General features: G+C 38.8%; 1 protein-coding gene across 1 annotated transcript in view; it reads right to left on the minus strand.

Annotated features, from left to right (window-relative positions):
- Arid4a (AT-rich interaction domain 4A) overlaps positions 1-25,659 on the minus strand; it is a 69,250-nt gene that overhangs the window by 42,570 nt on the left and 1,021 nt on the right. The window contains exons 2-10 of the mRNA XM_048415495.3: positions 25,539-25,596; positions 23,466-23,576; positions 20,824-20,889; positions 19,481-19,571; positions 7,626-7,705; positions 7,448-7,542; positions 4,179-4,311; positions 1,657-1,736; positions 781-857 (exon numbers count right to left, since the gene is read on the minus strand). Of these exons, the coding sequence (XP_048271452.1) occupies positions 781-857; positions 1,657-1,736; positions 4,179-4,311; positions 7,448-7,542; positions 7,626-7,705; positions 19,481-19,571; positions 20,824-20,889; positions 23,466-23,576; positions 25,539-25,544 (739 nt within the window). The 5' untranslated portion in view covers positions 25,545-25,596. The remainder of the gene's footprint in view (positions 1-780; positions 858-1,656; positions 1,737-4,178; positions 4,312-7,447; positions 7,543-7,625; positions 7,706-19,480; positions 19,572-20,823; positions 20,890-23,465; positions 23,577-25,538; positions 25,597-25,659) is intronic.

Here is a 25,659-nt window from a genome sequence, read left to right on the forward strand (position 1 = left end):
GCCGTGTGGGTGATGGGAACCAAACCTGGGTCCTCTGCAAGAGCAGTAAGTGCTCTTAACCGCCTCGCCATCCCTCCAGCCCCACTATTAGATACTAATGGTCAGCAGGTGTGAAAGCCCATGACTCTAATCCCAGCCCTCAGGAGGCAGAGGCAGGTGGATCTCAGTGAGTTCAAGGCCTCTGGTCTAAATAGTGAGTTCCAGGATAATTAGAGCTATGTAGAGAGACACCTTTCCTGTACCCTTCAAAAAGAAAAAATATTGCCAGGCAGTGGTGACACACATCTTGAATTCCAGTACTTGGGAAGCAGAATCAGGTGGCTCTCTGTGAGTTCAAGGCCAGCCTGAACAGAGCCTAGAACAGAGTGAGTTCTAGGACAGCCAAGGCTACACAGAAAAATCATGACTCAAAAACAAAAACAAGGAGGAGGAGGAGGAGGAAGAAATATTAATGACCAAACATGCAAAGTTAAATATGTAAAATTTACAAACCAAGTATTTCATGGAAACATAATAAAAATGCCTTTAAGAGTTTGTTCAACACATTATCTGTAAGGTTCATACTCAGGAACCACGCAACCAAGCAACAAGGGAAAGGAAAAGCAAAACAACTCATTATGTTTTACAGGCCACATGTAGCCTATAGACTACAGGCTGGATACAGGATTCCAAACAGTTACTATCGTAATGAGACTGGTCAGTATTGTTCCATTTGTTATTTTCCAGACACAGTCACGCCATGAAATAATAAACTGACATACTGATTCAGCTTTCTTTTACCTGGTTTAGCACAGAGCTCAGATTCTGGCAGACTGAGAATGTCTAGTTCCTTAATGTCCTTTCTTGCTATGGAGTAACTATGAAAAAGAACAAAATGGGGAGAACTACTTATTAAATAAAAAACAAACAAAAATCATTTTAAACAGTCCACATTAACACATCCATTAGACCTCAAAAATCAAAATTATTTTGTCCTATACTGTTTTAGAAGTTGCAGGCCATGAATAACCCGATCCTTAAGAAAGTATTAAAGGTAATACAGACAAAGCTAGTATTTTTAAATTTTATGTACTTATAAAGTACTCTTATTTGAGAATCTCAAATTCAATGTTTCCAATTATGCAACCTTCCTATAGACAAGTTTCTACTAACAAAGTCATTTCAATACTTATAGACAACACATATTTTGCTTAATATTTCCTAATTTTTGTTAATTTGTTAAAATATTTTATGACTGTTATAAATATTATGGTATATTTTTCTAAGAGAATAACAAATATATATACTTAATTTTACTGTTCTCTTTGAAAAAAACATGAAATTAGTAGAAAGTTTCTAAAAATCTGTTTTTCACAATAAAAAGTGAAAGTAATTATTCTACTAGTAAAGTCTGTTAGGTTTCATAATTCATAATACGAAATAACACATGATAAAAATCCAGAATTTTTCAATTAAAAAACTATATACACTTTATTTACAAATAAATGTCTTTAATACTGTTCGCACATATTGTTGAATTTTTATATAATGTTTATCAGCTAAAAGCACCCTAACTTTTAACACAGTAAATAACAACTTCTCAACCCCATCTTTATGGTGGGTACCCATCACTCTATCCCATCCCCATGAATCACTACCAGGTGTTTCATTACTCACAATTTAGAATCAATAAATGATCGAACTAAACACTGGTCCTTTTTCACTGTAACATCATCATTGCAGCTGGGAGAGATGACCTGGAATAAAAATTCAGAATCTACTGACTCCTCTTGCTCAGAAAAGAAATATATATATATATATATTTGTTTGCTTGCTTGCTAACTAAAAAAATATTTTTCACACTTCTAAGTATTAAACCCAAGGCCTTTTGTATGCTGGGGAAGCACTCAACCACTGAGTTATAGCCCTAGCCAAGGATCTGTTTAAGCTTTTTATTATGCCTATTTGTTTGTATGCAGGGTGGGGAAGAGTTCAAGTATGCCATGGCACTCATATAGGTAAAAGGACAACTTGTAAGACGTGGTTCTCTTGAAAATCAGCATGGCGATTTCTCAGAAAATTAGGAATCAGCCTACCTCAAGACCCAGTAATACCACTCTTGGGCATTTACCCAAAGGATGAACTCATACCACAAGGACATTTGCAGTAGCCAGAACCTGGAGACAATCTAGATGTCCCCTAACTGAAGAATGGGTAAGGAAAATATGTTACATTTACACAGTGAAGTACTACTCAGCACTAAAAAATAATGACGTCTTGAAATTTGCAGGCAAATCAACGGAACTAGAAAAAAGAATCTGAGGGAGGTAACCCAGACCCAGAAAGACAAATATCATACGTACTCACTCATAAGTGGCTTTTAGACATAAAGCAAAGAATAACCAGCCTATAGTCCACAACCCCAGAGAACCTAGACAACAAAGAAGACCTAAGAGAGACTACATGGATCCGCCCAGGAAGGAGAAAAAGACAAGATCTCCTTAGTAAATCAGGAGCGTGGGGGGCAGGAAGGAGGGTGGAAGGGGAGAGGGGAGGAAAGAAGGGAAGTGAGGAAAAATGAATAGCTCAATTAAAAACAATAAAGTATATATGAAAAAAGACATGGTTCTCTCTTTCACCATGTGGGTCTTCAAGGGATTCAACGCAGGCTGTCAGAGTTAGTGGCAAGCATCTTTACCTATTGAGCCATCTCACCAGGTCTAAGAATGTAATTTTAAAAATAACTTAAGGGGCAGGAGGACTGGAGAGACCGCTCAGCAGATGAGAGGACCCAGATGACTCAAATGCCCACACACGGCCCTCAATTGTCTGTGACTTGAATTCTAGGAACTCTTGACAGCCTCTTCTGGCCTCCACAGGTGCCAACCACCCTGTGGTACACAGACATACATGCAGGCAAAACACCCCAAACACAAAGAGACAGAATTTAAAAATTAAAAGTTAAAAAATTCTGGATCTGCTAATGTCTCAAGTGAATTATATTTCACACGAAATAGCTTAATTGCTAATAGATTTCATTATTAACAAATTAAAGAAGTATTATTATTTTTAACATATTGGCTTCCTCGATACTTAACATAGTCATTAGGTAATATAAAATAAATAATGAAATATAAATTAAAATACTATTGCTTTAAAAATTCTAACCTAAATAAAAACGATTACACTTACGTATTTGTGTGGGAGGGCACACATATATGCAGCACTCGTGAGGGTCAGTGCTTGTCATCCTATTTCCCTTCCCCAATGTGGGTCCTGGGATCGAGGCTTGGCATGAGCAGCACCTTTACCTGTGGAAGGATCTCGCCAGCCCAAGACTTGACTTTGTATCCAAAACAATAGCATTTATGGATATGTGGACTGTTCTTTATTTTTCTTAGCTAGGGTTCCTGTAGCATAGGTTGACCTCCGATTTACCACCTAGCCAGGCTGACTGACCCCCTATGTCACCCCATCTTCACTCAGGGCACAGACTGCAGGTGTGAGCAACGCAGTTGGCAGGCATGAATGCAGGAGCTGCAATGGGAATCTGGTGCATTACATCACCTGTGAACTAATGGCCTCCATATTGATTTCTGTCACTTCCAGTCTTTCTAACAATGGAGCAAACAAACTGTCTTATGAACATTCCCAAATGTGCAGTGCAAATGGTATTCTTTTCCAAAGCTATATGCAGAATTATCCCCTATATTCAGATGACCCTTCTGCCTCAAAGATCAACTATACTTGCTTTCTATTCTCCCCTACTCTCGCGAACAGTCAGTCACAGAGGACTCTCGGTGAGAGACATACCACCATAATCCTACAGTTTAAGAGACTGCAACAGGAGGACTGCTGTGTTCGAGGCCAGCCTGGGCTACACAGTGAGCTCCTGGCCAGCTTAAACTACAGAGTGAGACAAATGAAACAACAAAAAGAATTAAGGGATCAACCTAAAAGCACTGAAGTTGTAAAAAAGTAATGGGACATTGAGGAAAGAAACCCTGAAAGATGTCAATAAATGATAACAGAGAATGGATAATTAAAGACAATGGCCAGTTTCTATAGACCTGACTTTTAATTTTTAAACACACAATAACATCTTCATTAAATTAGTAATATTTCCAATAGATTCCAAAACAGCTTGTCAAATTCATTTTCAACAAGAAATACTGACTTTGCGATGACACTTCACTTACCAAAGCAGGGTACCACTCAGGCCTCTCCGCTGCAGTGGCCACGCGCACCACCTTTCCCAGTAAACCATCACTGAGACGCCGCTCATCCTCATCCTCCTCCTCACTGCTTTCTTCTTCCTTTTCGTCTTCAGTGCTAAGAGCCAGAACAACCTGATGGTTACGACAGCATGGGCCATGATTGGTCCAATCAGAGTGCTATGACCGCTACATGTCCGGCCTGGCTCCCAAGGCTGCCCCTCCATTCCTACCGGGCTTGAGAAGATGACACTCTGGCCTCACGCACGTCATGGAGCCACCTTAGTAACTCCTGAGTGCACTTTATGGGGCCAGTGAACCCTGGACTCAGGGTCCTATGCCTGGACAGAGAACTCTATTATATTACCAATGCACTTTTTGTTTCTGTTTTCTGTTTTTTTCAACACAGGGTTTGTCTCTGTGTATCCATCCCTGGCTGTTCTAGAACTTGCTCTGTAGATTGGGCTGGCCTTGAACTCGGAGATCTACCTAGCTCTGCCTCCCAAGTGCTGAAATTAAAGGTGTGAGCCACTAACTCCCTGATTATCAAATGTACTTTGTATGAACAGAGTTTTTTTCCCCCGGTTTTGTAATGCCAGAGGCTAAATAATGTAAGTTTAATTTTCTAGTAGGTTATGAAAATAGCCCAGAAAAACCAAATGTGGGATTTAGTCGGATAATTTATCTGGGATAACTGTTTACTCTTAAGTGTCCATAATACGCATCAATCGGAAGTCTATACTTTTTAAAGAAAACTGAGTACACACTCTCATTTCAAACCTTAATGAGTATACACTGACATCTGCCATCCACTCTGCTATATAGTCTACTAAGTACTCCAGCCCTGGAGGCACCTGCTCTGCTATCTCCCCCACTGATCCGCTGCCCAGGATAACCACATGCCTCTCTACTTCCCATCTTTACTTGATGCCTCGACTTGCTCTTGAGTGTCCTACACTAAAATATCAGCTTACTCAACTGATTAAAAATTATAATTATTAAAGACTACAGTACTATCTGAGGAATAAAAATACCGCAAAGCATTAATGATTTGTTAAATCAGTATCATACACTGAGCACTTGCTACAAACTAAAAAATGCATAACACTATATCATTTCTCCCAAACTGGCAAGATATTATTGAATCTCATTGTCCTCAGTCATAGGATCTTGTAGGATTTATTTGTGTGTGTGAGGAATAGAACTAAATAATGTAAACATAGTTACTGTAATAAAGAGACATAGCTACTAAGTGGCTAAACTGAGATTTCCATTTAGGGACCTCAAAGGTCTTTTGTTACTTTTTCGTTTGCCACTTGTATGTTTGATTTTGCCTTTTTAACATCTTTGTTATATATGCATACAACCAATATCTGAATTCTGGTTTCTAAATATTTATATCCCAGCAAAAGGAACAAAGGTCCCCCGAGAAATGTCCAATATCAAGGTTTGATGCTGGGAAAAAAGATCATGAACGTTTAACACTGTGTAGTATTAGGAAGTGGCCATGTGGTCAAGAAATGGAGAAATATATCAAAAGCACACAGACACCAGTCTGGAGAGGGGCCTACTGGCTGAATGTGGAATAACTTGTGCATCGAAATAAAAAATTTTAAACAATGAATTATAACCCATTAAGTAAAATTACAATCCATAAATATATACTGATGATAAGGAAGATTTTCTTTAAAAATTTTTATTTTTACCTTTAATCATTCAGTGTGTGTGTGTGTGTGTGTGTGTGTGTGTGTGTGCAAGCCATAGCATCTACATGAAGGTCAAAGGACACCTTGCATGAGTTGGTTCTCTTCTTCCATCGTATGAAATTCTGGGATCAAACTCAGATAGTCAGGGCTGGTAACTGACTATCACCCCTGAGCCACCCTGCTGGTCCAGGAAAATGATAAATAAATTTAACTAAAAAGTGAAGCAGGATTGAAAAATTGAAAAATATAATAACAAAAATCACCATTTTGTTATTATAACAGTACTGATATGCCAAAGGAGCCTAATGGGTGCTAACACCAATGATGGAAGGGTATCTTGAGAAAGAACAGCATATCTACTGGCAAAGTAGCTCCACCCAGATGATTTAATTATCCAGGGAGAAAAGGTAACTAAAGATCTCTAAGGTCAGAAATTAGGCAGGAACCACATTCTAGGTAGTCAAAATTAATGCCACCAACTAAAGGACAAACTGATAGTATGTATCTAGGATGTATTTACATTCAGAAGGACATATATCACTTACTGTCAAAAATGTATAATCTTAATCTATAAATAAAAGCACCTGAAAATCTGCATTGAAGACCAGTCTACAAAACAACTTGCCTGTACTCTTAAATGGCAGCATCATGAAAACCAAACAAACAAAAATCTAACGAATGTTTCCGGATTAAAGGGAGTTCACAAACCAAATCAAGGAAATGCAGCTCATGAATACGACTTGGTTTGGACCATGAAATGCTAACAGCAGGAGGTAAAAATTTCTACCAGGTAAACTTTGTCAGCCAGTATTGCAGGCCTGTAGACTCAGTACTTTAGACCAGGAGGCAAGATAATACTGAATTTGGCTGTGAGTTAAAACATTTCACATACGTGAAATTGAATTTTCTGAATATGATATTAATATTTTACTCAAAGGCAAAGGACTGTCATGTTCTCTGCCTCCTTTCACATTGCTCAAGAAAATAAAATTCTAAGACTGGCTGGGCGGTGGTGGCACGTGCCCTTAACCCAGCATTTGAGAGCCAGAGGCAGGAGGATTTTTGTGAGTTCAAAGCCAGCCTGGTATACAGAGTAAGTGCCAGGACAGTCAGGGCCATGAAAAAAATTATAAAACTGAAAACTAATTATAATATGTATAATGAAGAGATGGAAAGGTAAAGCAACAGGTCAGAACTATTAAAAACTGCATAACTAGACAAAGGACACACGGAAGTCCTTTTTATTATTATTTTTAAGTTCAAAATTGTTGTTAAATAAAAAGATAAACTACAAATAATTACTCAGTAAAGGCAAATCATACCAATTAATAATGACGTCAAAGCAAACTGAAATCATCTTTTGGAAATGGAGTACATCGTCTAGGCAAAGTAAAGGGAGTAATTAACGTCTGCTGAGGGCTGAGGGCAAAAGGTCCCCCTTACAACCTTCTATGAAAATGATACCCAGCAGAAGGCAGACATTCTGGTAAAGTCAGCTGGGGAGGGCGTGAACACCATCGATTATTAAGCAAATATGAAAAAACTCACATAGGAAGTGATGACCTCCTCCCTCTGTTTGCCTTCTTTGCAATGACTGGTGTTCCAAAGTGCTCTGGGTTCGTTAAAGGAAGCTGGTCAAGCGTCTGCAGAAGAGACAAAGGAGTTCAATTCATACCTCACTTCCCCCTCAGTCACTGCAGTTCCCACACCAAGCCCTACCACCTACCTCACTCTCAGCAAAGTGCCTCTCCCCTTTCAGGCAAAGTGAGGTGCGCCGGAGCGTTCTCTCATCCCCGTCATCAAACACTGCAACAAGCAGAAGATATCTGAGAATTCATGGACACCAAGGTAGCATGAATAACAAAAACCCAGAGACAGATATTAGGTCTTCTGTCTGAAGATCAGAAAAGCAAAGCAGCCAAGCCCCTAGAGAGCTCTTCTATGAAATTTTCAGACTGAAAGAGTCTCATCCCACCTTATATTCCTCTCTAGTGCTGGGATTGAAGGCGTGCACTACCACCGACAGGCCTTGGCTGACTAGTGTGGCTGTTCTGCATTCTGGTCTTCAGGCAAGCGTTATTTATTAAAATACAAATGAAATATCACTACACATCAATTTAATGAGAATAAAAAAATTAGATGTAAACAATGACATTACTGCTATTTCAGAGTTTAATACTTATTATTTCTTAGCTATTTTTCAAAACCTTCCAAAATGGACATACCATGGATGCCGTTTTTATAGGTATCAAACAAACACTCTGCTTACCACAGGCATCAGACATACGCATGGTGCACATACATGCATGTAAACAAGGCACTAGTATACATTAAATTAATCTAAGAAAAAGTTTTAAAGACCAAGTGGCATCAAATTTATATATGAAAATATTCTTCACAGTGTTCTATTATTTATCAATGGAAATCCTAGAATATTCCAGTGAGGAAACTTAAACAATGTTTTCCATAATTCTTGTTTTATGAATAATTGCTTTGAAATAAAATTGTACTTTTGAGAAAATGAATTTTGTTTAAATATCCATTATTATAGGTAGAAAATTCTGTTAATTTTTCCTTTCTTTTTCTTTTCGGTTTTTTGAGACAAGAGTTTCTTTGTGTTGCCCTAGTTGTTCTGGGATTAGCACTATAGATGAGGCTGGCCTCGAACTCACTGAGAACCATCTGTCTCTGCCTCCCTAGAGCTGGAATTAAAGGTGTTTGCCAGACACCACAGTGGGTGGGACTTACTTTAATTTTTAAAACCTTTTATGTATTTTACGTGTATAGGTGTTTTGCCTGCATGTATATGTCTGTGCACTGTATTTATTCCTGGTAAGTATGGAAACCACCAGACTGGGCTGACAAACAGCTGGGCCTCAAACCTTGGTCCTCTGGAAGAGCAGCCAGTGCTCTGAACCACAGAGGCATCTCTCCAGCCCCAAAATGAATTTCTTGGAAGAGGATTGTGTCATCTTACACAAGAACCTTCTAGTAAACAAAGAGAAACAGTTTAAGATTCTAATTCTGCACTCATGAGGTAAAAGCAGGCTAAGCTTTGTGAACATGAGATCAGCCTAGCCTATACAGGAAGTTTCAGGGCAGTCAGGGCTACACAAGGAGACCCAAACTTAATTCAGACCACACAAATGTAGTTTATACTCAAGTCCTCTTTACACTTGTTAGTGAATTTTGCACTTTTTCTGAAAACCATGGAGAGAACAACAACACAATGGATTTACTAATCCTGACATCTCCTTTATCAAAACCATGAAAGACACTCCAGCTATCACTGTGACAAGAAAGCCAAGTGTGAGTAATCCCAGCACTTGGGAAGTTGACATCCAGGCCAGCCTGGACTACACAGCAACAATGTCTCAAACAACAACAAATAAAATAAGATGTTCTCTCTAAGGAACTGTTTTGTAGTTTAGACTTACAAGATAGCATAGCAAGTGAAAACCACAAAGATTTAATCATGTTTGAAACAGTTGATACCTGCTAAAAACATCATTTGTATAAATAATTCATTGAACATTTTATTACAGCCCCAAATTATTAATCTGATTATTATATAAAATAAATACAGATGCTTATTTACAGAAAAATAGCAAAACTGAGACTCAAGATGATGTTAATCATTCTAAGTAGACAAAATGATGCAAACGCAAACAAATATATAAGACCTAGTACCAATCTTCTAGAATTCAAGGAAATTGATAATCAGTGGGAATACAATATATTATACTACTAAGTATAGAAGACCCATCTCCCTGTTATCATAAAACTGATTGATACTGTAAGAAAATAATATATCTAAAGTCATTAATCTATCCAAAGATATTATAATTGACCATCATCAACCACATCTTAATCCACAAAACAGCATCTGGATGCTAGGAATCACTATCTTCTCTTTATAGGTAAATTTAGAATCAGAAGGTTAAGTAATGAGCTACAATATAATTAAAAGGCCCAAAGACACAGTTAGTAGGCATGAGGAAGAAGAGTAAAATGAACGTGAATAGCCCTAGGTGGCCCATTCCACACGAGGCTATTGCTCCTAGGCTTGTTACAAGGAAGTCAAAAATCCAGAAAAGCAAAATTACTGGTATAGATGTATACAGTAGTTACGACAGAACAAAATATTTTACGAAATGAAAACTTTAAATATGCCTACTTTAGGTAAAATCAATTTCCTTTAAATATCATTTACTTTTATTTGCTTAGCTGACAAATCAAAGTATAAACATTTATAGTACAAAACATGTTTTGAAATACATGTGTACAAGGTAATATGTTAGCACATGTGTTAGCTCATATTTTTGTGGTGAGAACATTTAAAATCCTTCTCAGCGCACTGTTATTAACTAGCCAACACCTCTCTGATTTATTCCCTACTCAGCTCTACGTTGCCTCTTGCCATGTAGCCCACACTTGCCTGACTTAAAAAATCCACCCCCACCTCTACCTTGAATGCCAGGATCACAGATCACACCCCATTCTGCTTAACTGAAGTCTGCATCATCTGACCAGCACCCCAACCCTTAACCTACCTCAGCCCTCCCTGTCCTGGTCCCTTCATTCTGCACCCCAACCCTCAGCCTACCTCAGCCCTCCCTATCCTTGTCCCTTCATTCTGCTTTTTACTGAGTTTGACCTTTCCAGATTCTACATACAAAGGAGATGGTGTAGTATTTGATTTTCTGTGTTGAGTTTATTTCTGTTAGCACGATGTCCCCAGGTTCATCTACAGTTGCCAAGTGGAAGACTTTCCAATCTTATTAAGACTGAGCAGTGGGGGCTGGAGAGATGGCTCAGAGGTTAAGAGCATTGCCTGCTCTTCCAAAGGTCCTGAGTTCAATTCCCAGCAACCACATGGTGGCTCACAACCATATGAAATGAGGTCTTGTGCTCTCTTCTGGCCTGCAGACATACACACAGACAGAATATTGTATACATAATAAATAAATATTTAAAAAAAAAAGAGACTGAGCAGTATTCCACGGCAACAGATCACATTCTATCTAGTCACCCACTGATGGATACCTAGGCTAATTCCATCCCTCCCCTGGGAGGGTGGAGAGCCACAGTAAACATAGGAATACAAAAGGCCTCTAATGCACTGGCTTCATATTTCTTTAGATAAGAATAGCAGAAGAAATAATACAGAAATGGGATTTCTGGATGGATAAAAGGTTTTTCTGTAGTCAAGTGTTGTTGTTTGCACATGCATACAGTCCCAAGCACTCAGAAGGCTGAGACAGAGGACTGTGAGTTAGAGCCAGCCTGGACACAGAGAGACCTTGTCTTAAAAAAAAGAAAAGTTCAAGTTTTAGCTTTTTGAGGAATCTCCATACTGTTTTCCACAGTGGTTTTTACTAATTATACTCTTCCCAACAGTAAAGAAAGGCTCCCTTTGCTCCACATTCTTACCCATATGTCTTGTCTTTGTGGTAACAGCTATTCTAACAAGTATGAGATGATACGTCATGATGGCTCTAATTTCCTTAATGATCAATATGCAGTCATACACCAGCTCGGCGTGGGAGCATATCCTGAGAAAGGCATGGCAGAATGACAGCAGCACTGTGAGATCACCACAACCCGAGAGCGTGCCGCTTGCCACACCTAGGTGCACTGTATGTGTCACTGCCCTCAGGCTGCCTGCTGAGCACACTACTGTGCTAAAATTGCAGGCCTCAATAACATAATCATAAGTATCTTCAAATTTAAACACACAGCAGAAACAGCAAACGCACAGTACAAAAGATAAAATGGAGGATTGGAGAGACGGCTGCTTTTCCAAAGGACTTGGGTTTAAGTTCCAGTACCCACAAGGGCTTACAACCTTAACTCCAATCCCAGGGGATCTGACACCCTCTTCTGACCTCCTTGGACATCGGGCACATGTGTACACAGACATACAGGCAGAATATTCATCTATGCAAGCTTTAAATAACCACCTACTGAGAAAGGAGCATACAGAATGAGTTTGATGGGCAGGAATATCACTGCACACCACAGACTTCATAAATACAGCATAATTGGGCTATACTCAATTTATGGTATTTTGTTCTGTGATAATAACTGTTAGATTATTTATCAAGCTATCTTTTCACTTGCTTTGATGAGGGGTCTAGCAATTACTATGAAGATCAGGCTGGCCGGAAAGTAAATGGATCTGCCTGCCTCTGCCTCCCAAATGTTGAGATTAAAGGCGTGTACCACCACACCTGGTATCTTTTAAATTGTCTCATATAATAATACTCTGCTTAAAACACAAACCTGTTTGTACAACTATACAAAATTACTTTCTTCCTTTCTGTATTTATTCTATTCTGTAAGTTCATGTTTCTCTTAAAACTTTTTGCTAAAAGCTCAGATTCAAACACACATTAGTCTAGGCTAACACAAAACTAGGATCACCAAGAAGAGCATTGTCTTCTAACTCTGTATCTGGTTCCACTGGAGGTATTCAGGGACAATAACATACAAAGTGGGGTTATCTCCTGTGAAAACTTAGAAGAGTTTCTGAAGGGCTTGTTTTAGGCGAAACTCTGACATATGAAGAAATAATAAACAAGCCACAGACACCAGAGGCTGGAGATGGCTCAGCAGGTAAGAGGCATTAGCTATTCCTACAGAGGACCCCAGCACCCATGGAGTAGTTCACAATCAGGTAAGTCCAGTTTCCAGGGGACCTGATACTCTTTCCTAGGCTCTATGGGCGCCTGCATGCACAGGATGCATATAAACTCACAAATACATACATACATCAAAATAAAAATTTTTAAAATGCATTTCATCATTAACTGACTGTCATCATCCAGAGCAATGATTCTCAGCCTTCCTAATGAGGCGACACTTTATTACGGTTCCTCATGTTGTGGTGGCCCCAACCATAAAACTACTTTCCTTGCTACTTCATAACTGTAACTGTGCTACTGTATGAATCGTAATGCAAACATCTGTGTCCTCTGATGGTCTTTTGAAGTTGTGCCCCACAGGATGAAAACTGCTGGTTTAGAGTACGGTTGCATTTGCTATATTTTTACTTTGAAAAATGTCTACTGAGGTGCTGGATTCATCAGCTTCCTGTCACAGTAACAAGTCTGAGCTCAGCCAGTGCCACTTCAGCTTCTCACAGGGATAATGAGCGACGGTGGACTAGCAGGCAGATCTTAAGTTTAAATCTGTTGTTCTTCATATGCGGTATGATGTGACGGTCTAGTTCCATTCTTCATGGGTATATCTAGTTTTCTCAAAACATTTACTGAAGACATTGTTATGTTCATGATTCTTTTCCAAATACAACTATTCCACAGATACCTGGGTTTATTTCTGAGCTCTCTGCTCTGTTCTATTGGCTCTATGTCTGGGTTCACATCAGACAAATTATCTCAACTACTGTAATTTAGTAGATTAGGCAGGTAATGAAGGGCAGGCAAGGCTGTTCAGAGATTTAAAGCAACTGTCACCAAGCTGACATGAGTGGGATTACTGAGATCCACACAGCAAGAAAGAACCAAATCCCAAAAGAAGTCCTTTGACTTCCACATGTCCACTGTGACATATGCATGCACACATGGCTGGTACACACACTAAATAAATAAACGAATACACAAACTGAAGTTAGTAATGTCTTGAAGCTTGTTCTCCAAATTGCTTAAGACTTGTCATTTAAAAGACTCTGAATACGCCACCAGAACTCTTAGACCTGATGAACACCTTCAGCACTGCAGCTAGATTTGAAATCAATGCACAGAAATCATTAGCTTTTCTCCAGATCAATAATGAACTTACTGAGAAAAAGATCTGGAAAAAAACCTGATAAAAACATTACGTAACACAAAGAATAAACCTAAAAAAGAGGTGAGGGACCTCTAGGATGACAGTGTCAGAACAGTGACAGAAGACACTGGAGAGAACTAGAAGGTGCGGAGACCTCTCATGCTCATGATTGGCAGAATGTTGTGAACACGCCTGTATTGTTCAAAATAACTATAGATTCAACGCAATCACCATGAAAATTACAGTAATATTCAGGGCCGGAGAGATGGCTAAGTGGTTAAGAGCACTGACTGCTCTTCCAGAGGACCTGGGTTTAATTCCCAGCACCTACAAGGCAGCTCACAACTGTAACTCCAAGATCTGACACCCTCACACAGACAGGTGGGCAAAACACCAATGCACATAAAATAAAAATAAATAATTTTTAAAAACTATTATAGCATTCGTCACAGAACTATAAAAAGAATCCTAAAATTGATATTGAAGCACAAAAGACCTCAAATACCCAAAACAATCTTAAATAAAAAGAACAACGCTGGAAGTATCACAGTATCTAATACCAGACAATACTTCAGAGCCATAATAACAGAAACAGCACATTAGAAAAAAAGACACAAAATGAAAGAAAGAGAACAGAGGACCCAAAAATATTGCCACAGGCAGACACTGAATTTTTGACAAGCGTGTCAAAAATAAACCTTGGAAAAAAGACGCCCACTTCAAAAAACGATACTCAAAAAAACTTATATCCCTACATCAAAGAATAAAAATTGGTTCATCTTTTGCTGTACAAATAAATCATTATAAGAATGCAAAGTTGGAAAGTACTAGAGGAAGATAGAGACAAGACACTCCAATTTACAGGTACAGGACAAGAAATAATCCCAAGAACTATCAGGATGGCTTACATAAAATTAAGCTTTTACACAGCCAAGAATAGTATCAATTCTGTGAAGACGAAGCCTAGAAATGAAAGTCTTTCCAACTATATACCAGGCAGGGGATTAATATCTAGAATATATAGAAAACTGCAAAATTAAAAACAAAAACAAAATCATCCATTCAATAAATGAGCTACTGAACTGAGTAGAATGTTCTGAAGAAAACTACAAACAGCCAAGAAATAGTTGGGAAAGTATTCAGTACCCTCAGTCATCAGGGAAATGTGGATTAAATCTGCTTTGAGACTCTATCTCAGCCCAGTCAGAATGGCTGTCATCGTAAACAAACTGTAACAAATTCTGGCAAGCACACAGGGAAAGAAGAACCTTTAGACACTGGGAGGAGAACGAGGGTGGAGAGAGCAAACTCGTTCAGCCACTATGGAAGTCAGTGAAACTGAAAGGGAACTACCCTGTGATCCAACTGTGTCACTCCTGGACCTGGAGGGATTTAAGCCAACATACCAGACAGACACTTGGCACATCCACCCTCACTGCGGAACAGTCACTTAAGCCAGGAAATTAGACAGGCTAGGTGTACTAAAATGTGGTACACAGACAACAAGATTTCACATAATCAAAAAGAAAATTGAAATAATAACAACTATAGGTTAAATGGATGGAACTAGAAGTCATTATGTTAAGGGAAATATGCCAGACTCAGAAAGACAAATACTGTATTTTTTCTCTTATATATGGAAGAAACCTAGACTCCAAATATATATAATGTGCATGTGTATGTGTGATGAAACTATAAAGAGATCGATGAGGGGGAGAGGGGAGCTTAAGGGAAGCAGAAAGAGAGGGTGGTGGGCTGTGGATAACAAGAAAGCAGAAGAAAACTACCTGAGGGGAGGAAGGGAGCATCACGCTTCAGCTTCCCAAGGACTATACACGAGCCATCATAGCTGATGATAAATATTTCTAACGTTCCCCAGAAACAAACAAAATGCCAGGATTGCTGCTACTGGGGATGCTGAGGCATAAGGATTGTGAGTTTTAGGCCAGCCTGGACTACACAATGAGACTCTGATTTTGTTTTGTCTTATTTTAGATTTTTTATTTATTTAGTATACAGTGTTCTACGTGTATGCTACAAGAGGGACCAAATCTCATTCTAGATGGTTGTGAGCCACCATGTGATTGCTGGGACTTGAACTTGGGTCCTCTGGAAGAGCAGGCAGTGCTCTTAAACTCTGAGCCATCTCTCCAGTCTGAGACTCTGGTTTTAAAACAAAACACCAGATGAGTTGAGACTACATACAGTGCAATATTAGAAAACACAGTGGTTGTGGTACATGACTTTAATCCCAGCACTCGGGATGCAGAGGCAGAGAATCTCTGTGAGTTCGAGGCCAGCCTTGTCTACAGAGTGAGTTGCACTACAATCAGGACTATCCAACAGAGAAACCCTGTCTCGAAAAAGCAAAAAAGAAAGAAAGAAAGAAAAGGTGCTATTAAGACTAAAAACAACCCAAAAAACTAAATAAAAAACCAAAATTACAACAACAAAAAGTCCTCATATAAAGAATCCGCCCAGCACAGAGGTAATACTGGGGATCAAACTCAGGGCCTTGATAAGCAATTGCTCTCCACTGAGTCACATCCAGCCCCATAATTTCATCCAAACTTGTTATTCAGCTATGACAAAAGAGAATTACCTAAATCACACTACAGATCTACTACCATTGATTAAGATGGTAACCTCACATAATGACTGATCCTAAGCCCTATCGGATCACAACAGAAGGCCAGGTGTGATCTTCTGCTTCACTCTCAATGGTTCTGCGTAACTTCAGATATCTCTGGAGGTCAAAGAAGGTCACAGGTCTTCTAAAGTGAGTCATGCAGTTTTCTAAGCTACTAAATACTTTGTTAGAAATTTAAATAAAGAAAATCTGAGGAAAAAAACAAAACTCAATAGGTAGAAAATGCTCCTTTGAATACACTCTGACACACAGAGAGTAAGTTTATGACCTGAGAGAGATCACACATCTTATTTAGCCATCTTTTGTAACTGTATTTTTCTCATTGTCCTCTTATCAGCCTTTCCCCTCCACAGCCCTTTAAGGTCTTATTTACAGTGGGGTGGTACTTTGAGGCACTTAAGTAGATACTGACTTTCAAAACCTTAAACACTGACAGAGTAATCTCATTTATGCATATAAGTGCAAAACTCCTTAATAATTTTTGCTCTGCTCTTATGGCATGAGTAGCAAAGCCAGGCCTTGTAGAGAAGTACTATATCACTGAATTGGGATTGAGGTCCTCCCAATGATTTCTCATTTTTCCCCAAAATAAGTGTTTCTGCTTATAGAGTCTGCCTTTCTCTTTCTTTTTTCCTTCCTTCCTCCCCCCTTTCTTTGTAAAACTTACTTATTAAAGATATACTTTTATTATTTAACTGTGTAGGGGAGGGGTGTATGCATGTGAGTGCAGTCACCCATGGAGACCAGAGGCACTCAACATCCCTACAGCTAGTTACAGCCAACTGTGAGCTGCCCAACAAGGGTGCTGGGAACTGAACTCAGGTCCTTTGATAAAGCAGTAGGTCATCCTCTCAGCCCTATGAAATTTATTTATTTGTGTGTGTGTGGTGTGTGTGTGTGTCCACAGCACAAGCAGGGAAGAGAGAATATTTCGAAGGGTTAGTTTTCTTGCACTACCTAAGAAATTCTGACAATCATTCCAATTCAGCTGTCAGGCTTGTTTGTGTGGACCACTTCTGCGCACTGAGCCATCTCACTGGCCCATATAGCATGTTTTCCATACATGTACTATGTGCAGCAGAATCATCCAGCGTGTTAATAAAAAGAAAGCTGGCATTGCCATCCCTAGACCTGCTGAACTTAAGAGGTTTGGGGGTCCTCATTTTATATATTTCAGATAAGAACCAGTTGACTCTTACATACACTTAGATATGCTTTGGTATCTTACCATATGCAAATTGGGTTTTAAGTGCTTTGAGTAATTATCCAGCACAGAAGAACACAATAAATAATGTTCACTAGTGACTTCACTAGAAATGACAAAATGGTATTTATGTAGAGGAAGACAGACTAATAATTCAATGGTTCTGCTGGAATGAAAAAACAGGAAATGTGAAAATGTGCAGGTATTGATTCTGTAGAGCATAGGTAAGGCTTAATACAGATCATGACTGCAGCCTTGACAACGAGTGCCACAGAGGACTGATCAGGATCTGAGTCCTTACCTATAATCTCACACTAACTCTGCATCTGCTTTAGCCTTCATTAGTGCCTTGCTTACTATAGCACAGATCTATCAACTTCATCTCTCACAGTCAGTAGTAACTGCAGTTTTTAAATTCTTAAAAACTATCAATAATGTCGGGCGGTGGTAGCGCACGCATTTAATCCTACCACTCAGGAGGCAGAGACAGGCAGATCTCTCTGAGGTCAAGGCCAGACTCATCTACAGAGTGAGTTTCAGGACAGGCTCCATAGATACAAAGAAACCCTGTCTCGAAAAACCAATAACCAAACCTAAACAAAACAAAACAAAAATCTATTAATACTAACAACTTAGCTCAATGAAAAACTTGAAAATTTTACAGTACCACATGAACCACCATGTTTAGGAAGCCAAAGAAGAATTAAAACTATTGAAAAAAGTACTTGGAAAGAGGAAATTAATTAAACTAAAAACTATATCTAACTAGGTAAGGAAACTATAACACTATAATACTACACCAAGCTAGATATTTAAGAACCAGCAAGGTTATAGGTGTTTGTGTACACGTGCTTACCCCCAGAATACTGATAGGCTAGAAACAGCGCTACGGCTAGTCCACTCAGTATAACCTCAGGACTTCAAGACAACTTCTAAGTTTTAGTTTGCATGTACTGTGATACCTGTTGCTTCTTGCTAAAAGATTTTAGTTCTGCTTTGAGACAGGGTCTTATGTACCCAGGTTGGTTTCCAACTCAGTATATATCCAAGAACTGCCTCCAACTCCAAATCTACTTGCCTCTTGCGTCTTAAGTGCTGGGATTACAAGAATGGACCATCGTACTCAGAGGGTCTCGTCATGGAGCCTTGCCTGGACAGAAACGCACTATGTAGACCAGGCTGGCTTTCTAATCACAAAAACACATCTGGCCCAGGCTCTGAACACTGGGAAAAATCATTAGCCACCACTCCTGGCTCACTAACTTTTTTAAAAATATATTTTATCTGTGTTTTGTTTGCATGAACACCTGCAGCTCAGAAGAAGGCATCAGATTCCAAAGACAACTGTGAGCTGCCATGCGGGTGCTGGGAATTGAACCTGGGGCCTCTGGAAGAGCAGCCTGTGCTTCTTAACCATCAGTCACCTCCCCATCCTCTCACTAACGTTTTTGTAAAGCCAGCAAAAGTTTACACACAGACCGATAAATGAACTCACATTTACAGGAGAATCCACTGTACAGATCAAACACGAGGCTACAAGCACTAGGCATGACTGTCTAGCAGACCTCATTCCACCGTCACATTCTGCTCTAACACCTACATCATCTTCAGTGCGACAAGTGGCAGCGCCTCCTGCTCAGTCCTGGCCACAACTACAGAAGTAACACTATAATACTGTCTCATGGATGAAAAACATCGGACTTTCTGGAAGGCATAATGTTCAAGTAGGCCACAACAGAAGTACTCTTAGAAAAAAAATATAAATGCCCAAGCTATCTAAGTGTCCCCAGCTGAACATCACTACAGTTTTAGCTAGCTATATGCAATAAGTTCACGGGAAAGCATGCATGCTCTCTGCCAACACACACATCAGTGTATGTATAAGGAAGAGGTATACACGCCTCCAATCAACGCCGTGTGTAAAGTTACTACTTACCCACGGTATACCAACTAGCATCTGTCAACTTGCTGATAATAGCTTCCTGGAAGGATCCATCAGATGTCCTTGTTTCAACAATAGCTCCGACCTAAAACAGGAAACCCAAATATTCTTACAAGATTTAAACACACAGATCAAACCATTCCCACCAACTACACGAGTAAGAAACTTTTGATAAGCGCCTAAGCTAGAATAAAGGAGAATTAACAGGTAGAATACTCATACCTTTATTATGTAATCTGAGCCAAGTTCTTTGGCATAAGTAAGAGACTTGATGCTTGTATTTTACAAATTAAAAAGATAATTTACAGAACCTAGGATTCAAATCCTGACTAAAAATCTTACTTCAGAGTTTGTTCACCATGTTGTATAATCTCCAATAAATTTAACTATAACAAATGTCAAACCATAAGACAATAAAAATACTTTATTTTCTTTCACCAAAATATTGAGTATGGAATTCAGCACTTATATCTAGAAACCTTTTAGATAAATGGTTCAGTTTGAGAGAGAGAGGGGAACAGACCAGTTAACCTTCTTTCAGCTTCCTATATTTCAGGTTATTAACCAAAGTGGTACTTTGTCATAACAAAGATTCACTACATAAACAGTCAGAAATGGATGGAAAACACAATATAGCTATTCATTAAATTGAATAATAAAACAAACATATTTTATCTGGTAAATCAGAAGAAAAGTTATGATATATGGCATGTCACAGGCATCATCTTAAATATTGCAACAATGTAAAAAACAAAACAAAAACCACACAAGGAATATATTCAAGCTGAGCATGCAGCACACCCTACACGTCGATCTCTCTGCGAGTTCAAATCCAGTCTGTTCTACAGACTGAGAAGCCTGAGTACCAGGCTAACCAGGGCTACACAGTGAGACCTATCTCAAAACAAACAAACTATATATGAGTATGTATGTTTGTAATCAGTCCATGATCTCAAACCAAAAAGTAACCGAAAGCATATCCTAACATATGTATGAAACTACTTTGTCAGCCAAGCACAGTGTTATACACCTGCAATCCCAGCACTCAGGAGGCAGAGGTCTGTGCTACAGAGTGTTAGTACAGCCTGGGCTATGAGACCATATTAAAAATAAAACAAAAACAAATTAAATAAATAAGATATCCAGCTATGTCTGATGCTCTTAAAAGATACAATCATTGCAGTAACATAATTTACACTATTGTACTGTTTGTATTTCGCTTTCTGATTAAACATTTATATAAAAACATAAGTGTATGTACAAATGAAAAGTTTACTAAACTATGGCATTTGCCTGTTGTTCATTATTTCTGGTTCTGAACTGTTCGACATACGTACTCTTAAGGGACCCTTTACTTGGTCATCTTGCACCAACTGTGTTGTGTTATCATGTTTCAACAATACCTGGAAAACAAAACAATCTCAGTTACTTTCTAAACAATGCCTCTGTAGTAACACTGCAGATGCCTCCTTAATACCCTGTGGTTACCTCTGGCGTAACAGTTATTACAGTGTCTTGTATTTATGTTTATTTTCTTTCTCATTAACTGTGAGCTCCTTGAGGGCTTGAGCGCTCTTTCATTACTACCCCACTTGTAGTTAGCAAGTGTCAGTGCATATTACGGCCATTTAATAACTGCTTCCCATATGAACAAACTATAGATTTATAATCCAGTGATACTACAAAGATGTAAAATTTCTTCTAGTGTATTTATCAAGTCATAAAAGGTTTTGATTGTCACAAAATATTTTTAAAACCCTTCACTTTTTATTGCCTACTTAAAAACAGCTCTCATGGTCCTTAAGCCTTATGAGGTTAGGCCTGATGTTACATGCCTTTAATCACAGTACCTGGGAGGCTGAGAGAGGCAGGCAGATCTCTGTGAGTCTGAGTCCAGCCTGGTCTACAGAGTGAGTTCTAGGATAGCCAGAACCACACACAGAAAAACCCTGTCTCAAAAAACAAACAAAACAAAACAAACAAACTTCTTATGATAATCAGAAGCAATTCAGTCACTAATAAGCATTCCTTTCCAACACTCTTGCTCCTCATGGCTACAAAACATACAAGGAAACGTCACAGTAGAACAATTTCCCCAAGTAACTCAAATTCTAGGTAACAAGTGTATTATGAGCCTTCCTAAAACAATCACTGAATTATTTTAGATAAACTGAGAGTCACAATAATTTTTTAAAGGTTAAAACTGTCAAAGATTCTCAAATATCCAGTGATCCAATTTTATGGTTTACACAGTTAAAAGGCTACAGGAAATGAAGAAGAAATAAAGATCAAATGGCACCCAAACTATCAAGTATCACTAGCAGATCTATAGCTGGGTCTGTTGCCTGCATGAGGCAGTCATGTTCCCAACCCTTAAGGTTGGGCAGAAATTACCCGCAGATGGTTCCACTCTGAAGCTCTGAGATACAGTCCTGAGAATCTCCATCCTAAACAAGTTCCTAAGAGGGCTAATGCTCCTGCTCTAGGAGCCACAGTTTGAGAATCAATGTTCTAGCTCATTCATTTGTTCATCCATTCATTCACTCACACACTCAACACACTGAGTGATCACAAGATACAAAGTACTACTGTAAGAATCATGAGCAGAAACTCTTAAGATGTCTTCTCCTTCTTAAATGGTATTTAACTCTGGTAAGAAAGCAGAGATGTAATTGAATAAGGCATAGAACAAACTGTAATACATGATACAGTAATAGTAACAATAATGCTATGACAGTTAACAACAGAATATGCAAGACTACAGAAAATATTTGGGGGCTTTTGAAATGGCTCAGAGGTTAAGAACTCCAGCTGCTCTTCCAGAGGTCCTGAGTTCAATTCCCAGCAACCATATGGTAGTTCAGAACCACCTAATGAGATTTGGTGCCCTCCTCTGGCATGCAGGCAAAACACTATATACACTATAAATAAATAAATCTTTAAGAAATAAAATAAAATATATGGAGTGTTAGCAAGGACTTTCTTCTATATTTTCTGTATTTTATGGCTCTAGAATGCTCAAAATATTTATATACACACAGATATTCTTGGATTTCCATTAGAAGGGCATTGAGAACAACAGACTAGGGATGTTGCTCAGGTGGTAAAGGTAGTTTGGCATGAATGAGGCTGTGAGTTCTATTCTCGGCACCATAAAAACCAGGTGTGGTGGCTTATGCCTCTAATTCTTGAGGGTGGAAGCAAGAGGATCAAGTTCAAAGTCATTCTCAAGTACTTAGGGAGTTTGAGGTCATTCTGGCCTACCTAAGACTCCATCTCAAAAATGAAAATATAGACTGGAAAATTTTCTACAGAAAAACAAAATATGTTAACAGATTTCTGAAAAGTTGTAGGTATTAATTCACCTGTCCTTTCTATATTTCCAAATTCTATACAGGAATACATTAACTTTTTTGGTCTAGTCTTAAAAATCAACCTTTTGGTCAGGCATAGTGGCTCATCGTGGCTCATTAGTATTCAGGAGGCAGAGATAAGATGATCACCAGAATTTGTCTGAAAAAGGCACAGACAGACAGACACACACACACACACACCCTCAACTCCTGGAATTATTTTGAACATTATCTTGAAAACGTAATTTTACTACACTGTTCTTCCTAATCACTGAAACTGTCACTGATTAAGAAAACGGAGAGACCAATGCATAAGTCATTACCACGAACAGGAACAATTCAGACAACACAGGCATCACATCTTGTGTTTTGATATTCCGGAATCAATTCTCAGTGTGAGGCCTTTATTTTTTCAATCGCCGCACTGATTCAACAGAAAGACTGATAAACTGCAATCTCTCCATGCAATCTCTTTAATGGCCTTAAAGACACTGCTGCATGACAGGAGTGACTCTCGACAGGAGCCCAGCCTTCTGGGCACTTGCAGCACACCAATAAACTTGAATATTTTCTAGGGACAACAACAACGAAAGTCTTGGCTGTCTCAAGAGTCTGCAGTGTTTTACCTTGACTTTCACCAGCCTTTTCACGGTCTTGATCTTTGCCTCACAGAAGGCTCCTCGGTACTTGGCACTGACGTCAGTTCCCACTGTCAGGTAGGCAGGCTCATCTGCCGCCTGAGGAAAGAATGGAAATCCTGATGTCACTACTGTTCTCCCCTATCCCACCCGCCAACGGCATCGAAAGGTCTACATTTAAGTCACTGGGACATTAAAATTACTTGCTTAATAACAGTGGTAATTCAGGGAATATTCCTAAAGCATACACCTTATTAACACTATTTCGTTTTATATATTCACTTCCAGATGCTGTAAAATATTTAAAGTTGCAATTGGAAACTGCTGGGAAAAAAATGATTTTTTTCAGATATAACATGTTTTGCGAAATGTTACAATTTAATATATAGGAAACAAAAAGATAAGAAAACAGAAGGAATGTATTTATATTAAAAGTCTCATAAATTTTATTAATTTGGGGCCTCCAGGTAATTCTGTTTTAAAAGAAATATTGCTATAAAATTAATATTAACAAACACATAATTAAACATTCAATGAGACAACTTCATGAGGGTGACATCTTCTTTTGCTTGCTTTGGGCTTTTGAGACAAGGTGCAGGCTGTCTCTAACTACTAAATCTGGGGACAAGCCAGGGCCACCAAGTCTGTCTAAGGCAGTATCTTTTGATACAGTGTATCTCTACAGACAAGAGAGCAAGCAAACCCTTCCAGAAAATGTACTGGCTGGAGGTTGTCAATCTGAAAGGCTTAAGTCTGAACTTAACTAATGAATGCATTTATAAACTGATAGCTAAAGACTGTAACCATACCTAGTTTACAATATTAATCTTCTCAATATACTTAAAAAGGAGATTTTAGTAAGAAACGTCCAATTACAAAAAACTGGTCATGATCAGAATTATACATTGAAACATGTGAGAAACTTCTATTTACAATTCCTTGACAGTAACAGATGATTGCTATCTTGGGCTGTCATTTTACCGATTTCAAAAGCTGTCTGTATTTATACAATTCAATTCAAATTGTAAGGGCAAAGGAAAAAAATCAACTTAGACTTTTGCCAAATATCGGAAACAATTTTTCATTTTCTCACGCAATAATAAAGGAAGCTCTGTTGCTCCAAAACAAGAGAATGGAAGAAAGTTTGAGAATTTCACAAAGTAACATACTTTAACAAACAGGTATGTGGTGTATGCCTGTCATTCCAGACCTTGGAGAGAAGCAGGAGGCTCACAAGTTCCAGCCTGGGCTACAGGACAGTCTCCAATAACCGAAACAAAAACAACTACATATTTCCTATATGCAACATACATATGCATACAGAACAGTAAGAACAACGTAGATCATGTACTTTGAAACGTTAGTCCACTTAAAAAGAATACAAACTGAAGAGGAATACTTTTTGGCAAGTAAAGTATCTGACCAGAAACAGCCAAGGGCCACGGAATCCTAATGTTAGGAAAGCTTCCTTTCCCTTTAAACAAGCAGGCAGCGACGTTTGTAAGACTAGGAAGCTTCAAAAAATTATCCATGGAATGCATGTTTTACGAAGTATACTATGAAGACTGAACTAATTAGGTTAAACACTGTCATCACCATAGTTTACTTTATCTGAAAAAGAAATAACGAGAACTATCTCCCTTACTCAAAATATACATCATTTCTTTTAGAAAATGGCACTGGCTGTGGAAAGGGGGAAGTATTTTTTTTTTTTTAAAGAAAGCAAGAGCAAAACAAAAAGACTCCAAGAAACCAAAGCAGGACAAAAGCTTTACTTCTAGAAAGGTGCTGCCAACACAGGAAGTGTTTGAGAATAGAAAAGGCTGTACCGACCTTTTCCAAAGTGCTAACTGCAAAAGAGAAGGCTGGACTGCCTGCATTTACACACACACACACACACACACACACACACACACACACCCATTCACACGTCATTTTCCTGAAAGTGCTGCTTAGTAGAGAAATCAATTTCGAGTTCACAAAAAGCTGCCATTCCACAACAGCCGCCTCGCGACTGGCATCGTCCAGAGCACACGGCTGCGAAGAGTTGGCTCCACTTACCTTCATCTTGACTGGTGACCTGTGGGGTTCCAGCTTCCACGAGTTCTCTTCCCGGTCCCTAGAGCCCAAGTAGGCAAAAGAGAGGCAGAGGATAAGTCCAAGGCAGGGTGCGACAGGGAAA

Source organism: Myodes glareolus, chromosome 11 (assembly GCF_982192425.1).
Source record: "Myodes glareolus chromosome 11, mMyoGla1.1, whole genome shotgun sequence".
NCBI classification, from domain to species: domain Eukaryota; kingdom Metazoa; phylum Chordata; class Mammalia; order Rodentia; family Cricetidae; genus Myodes; species Myodes glareolus.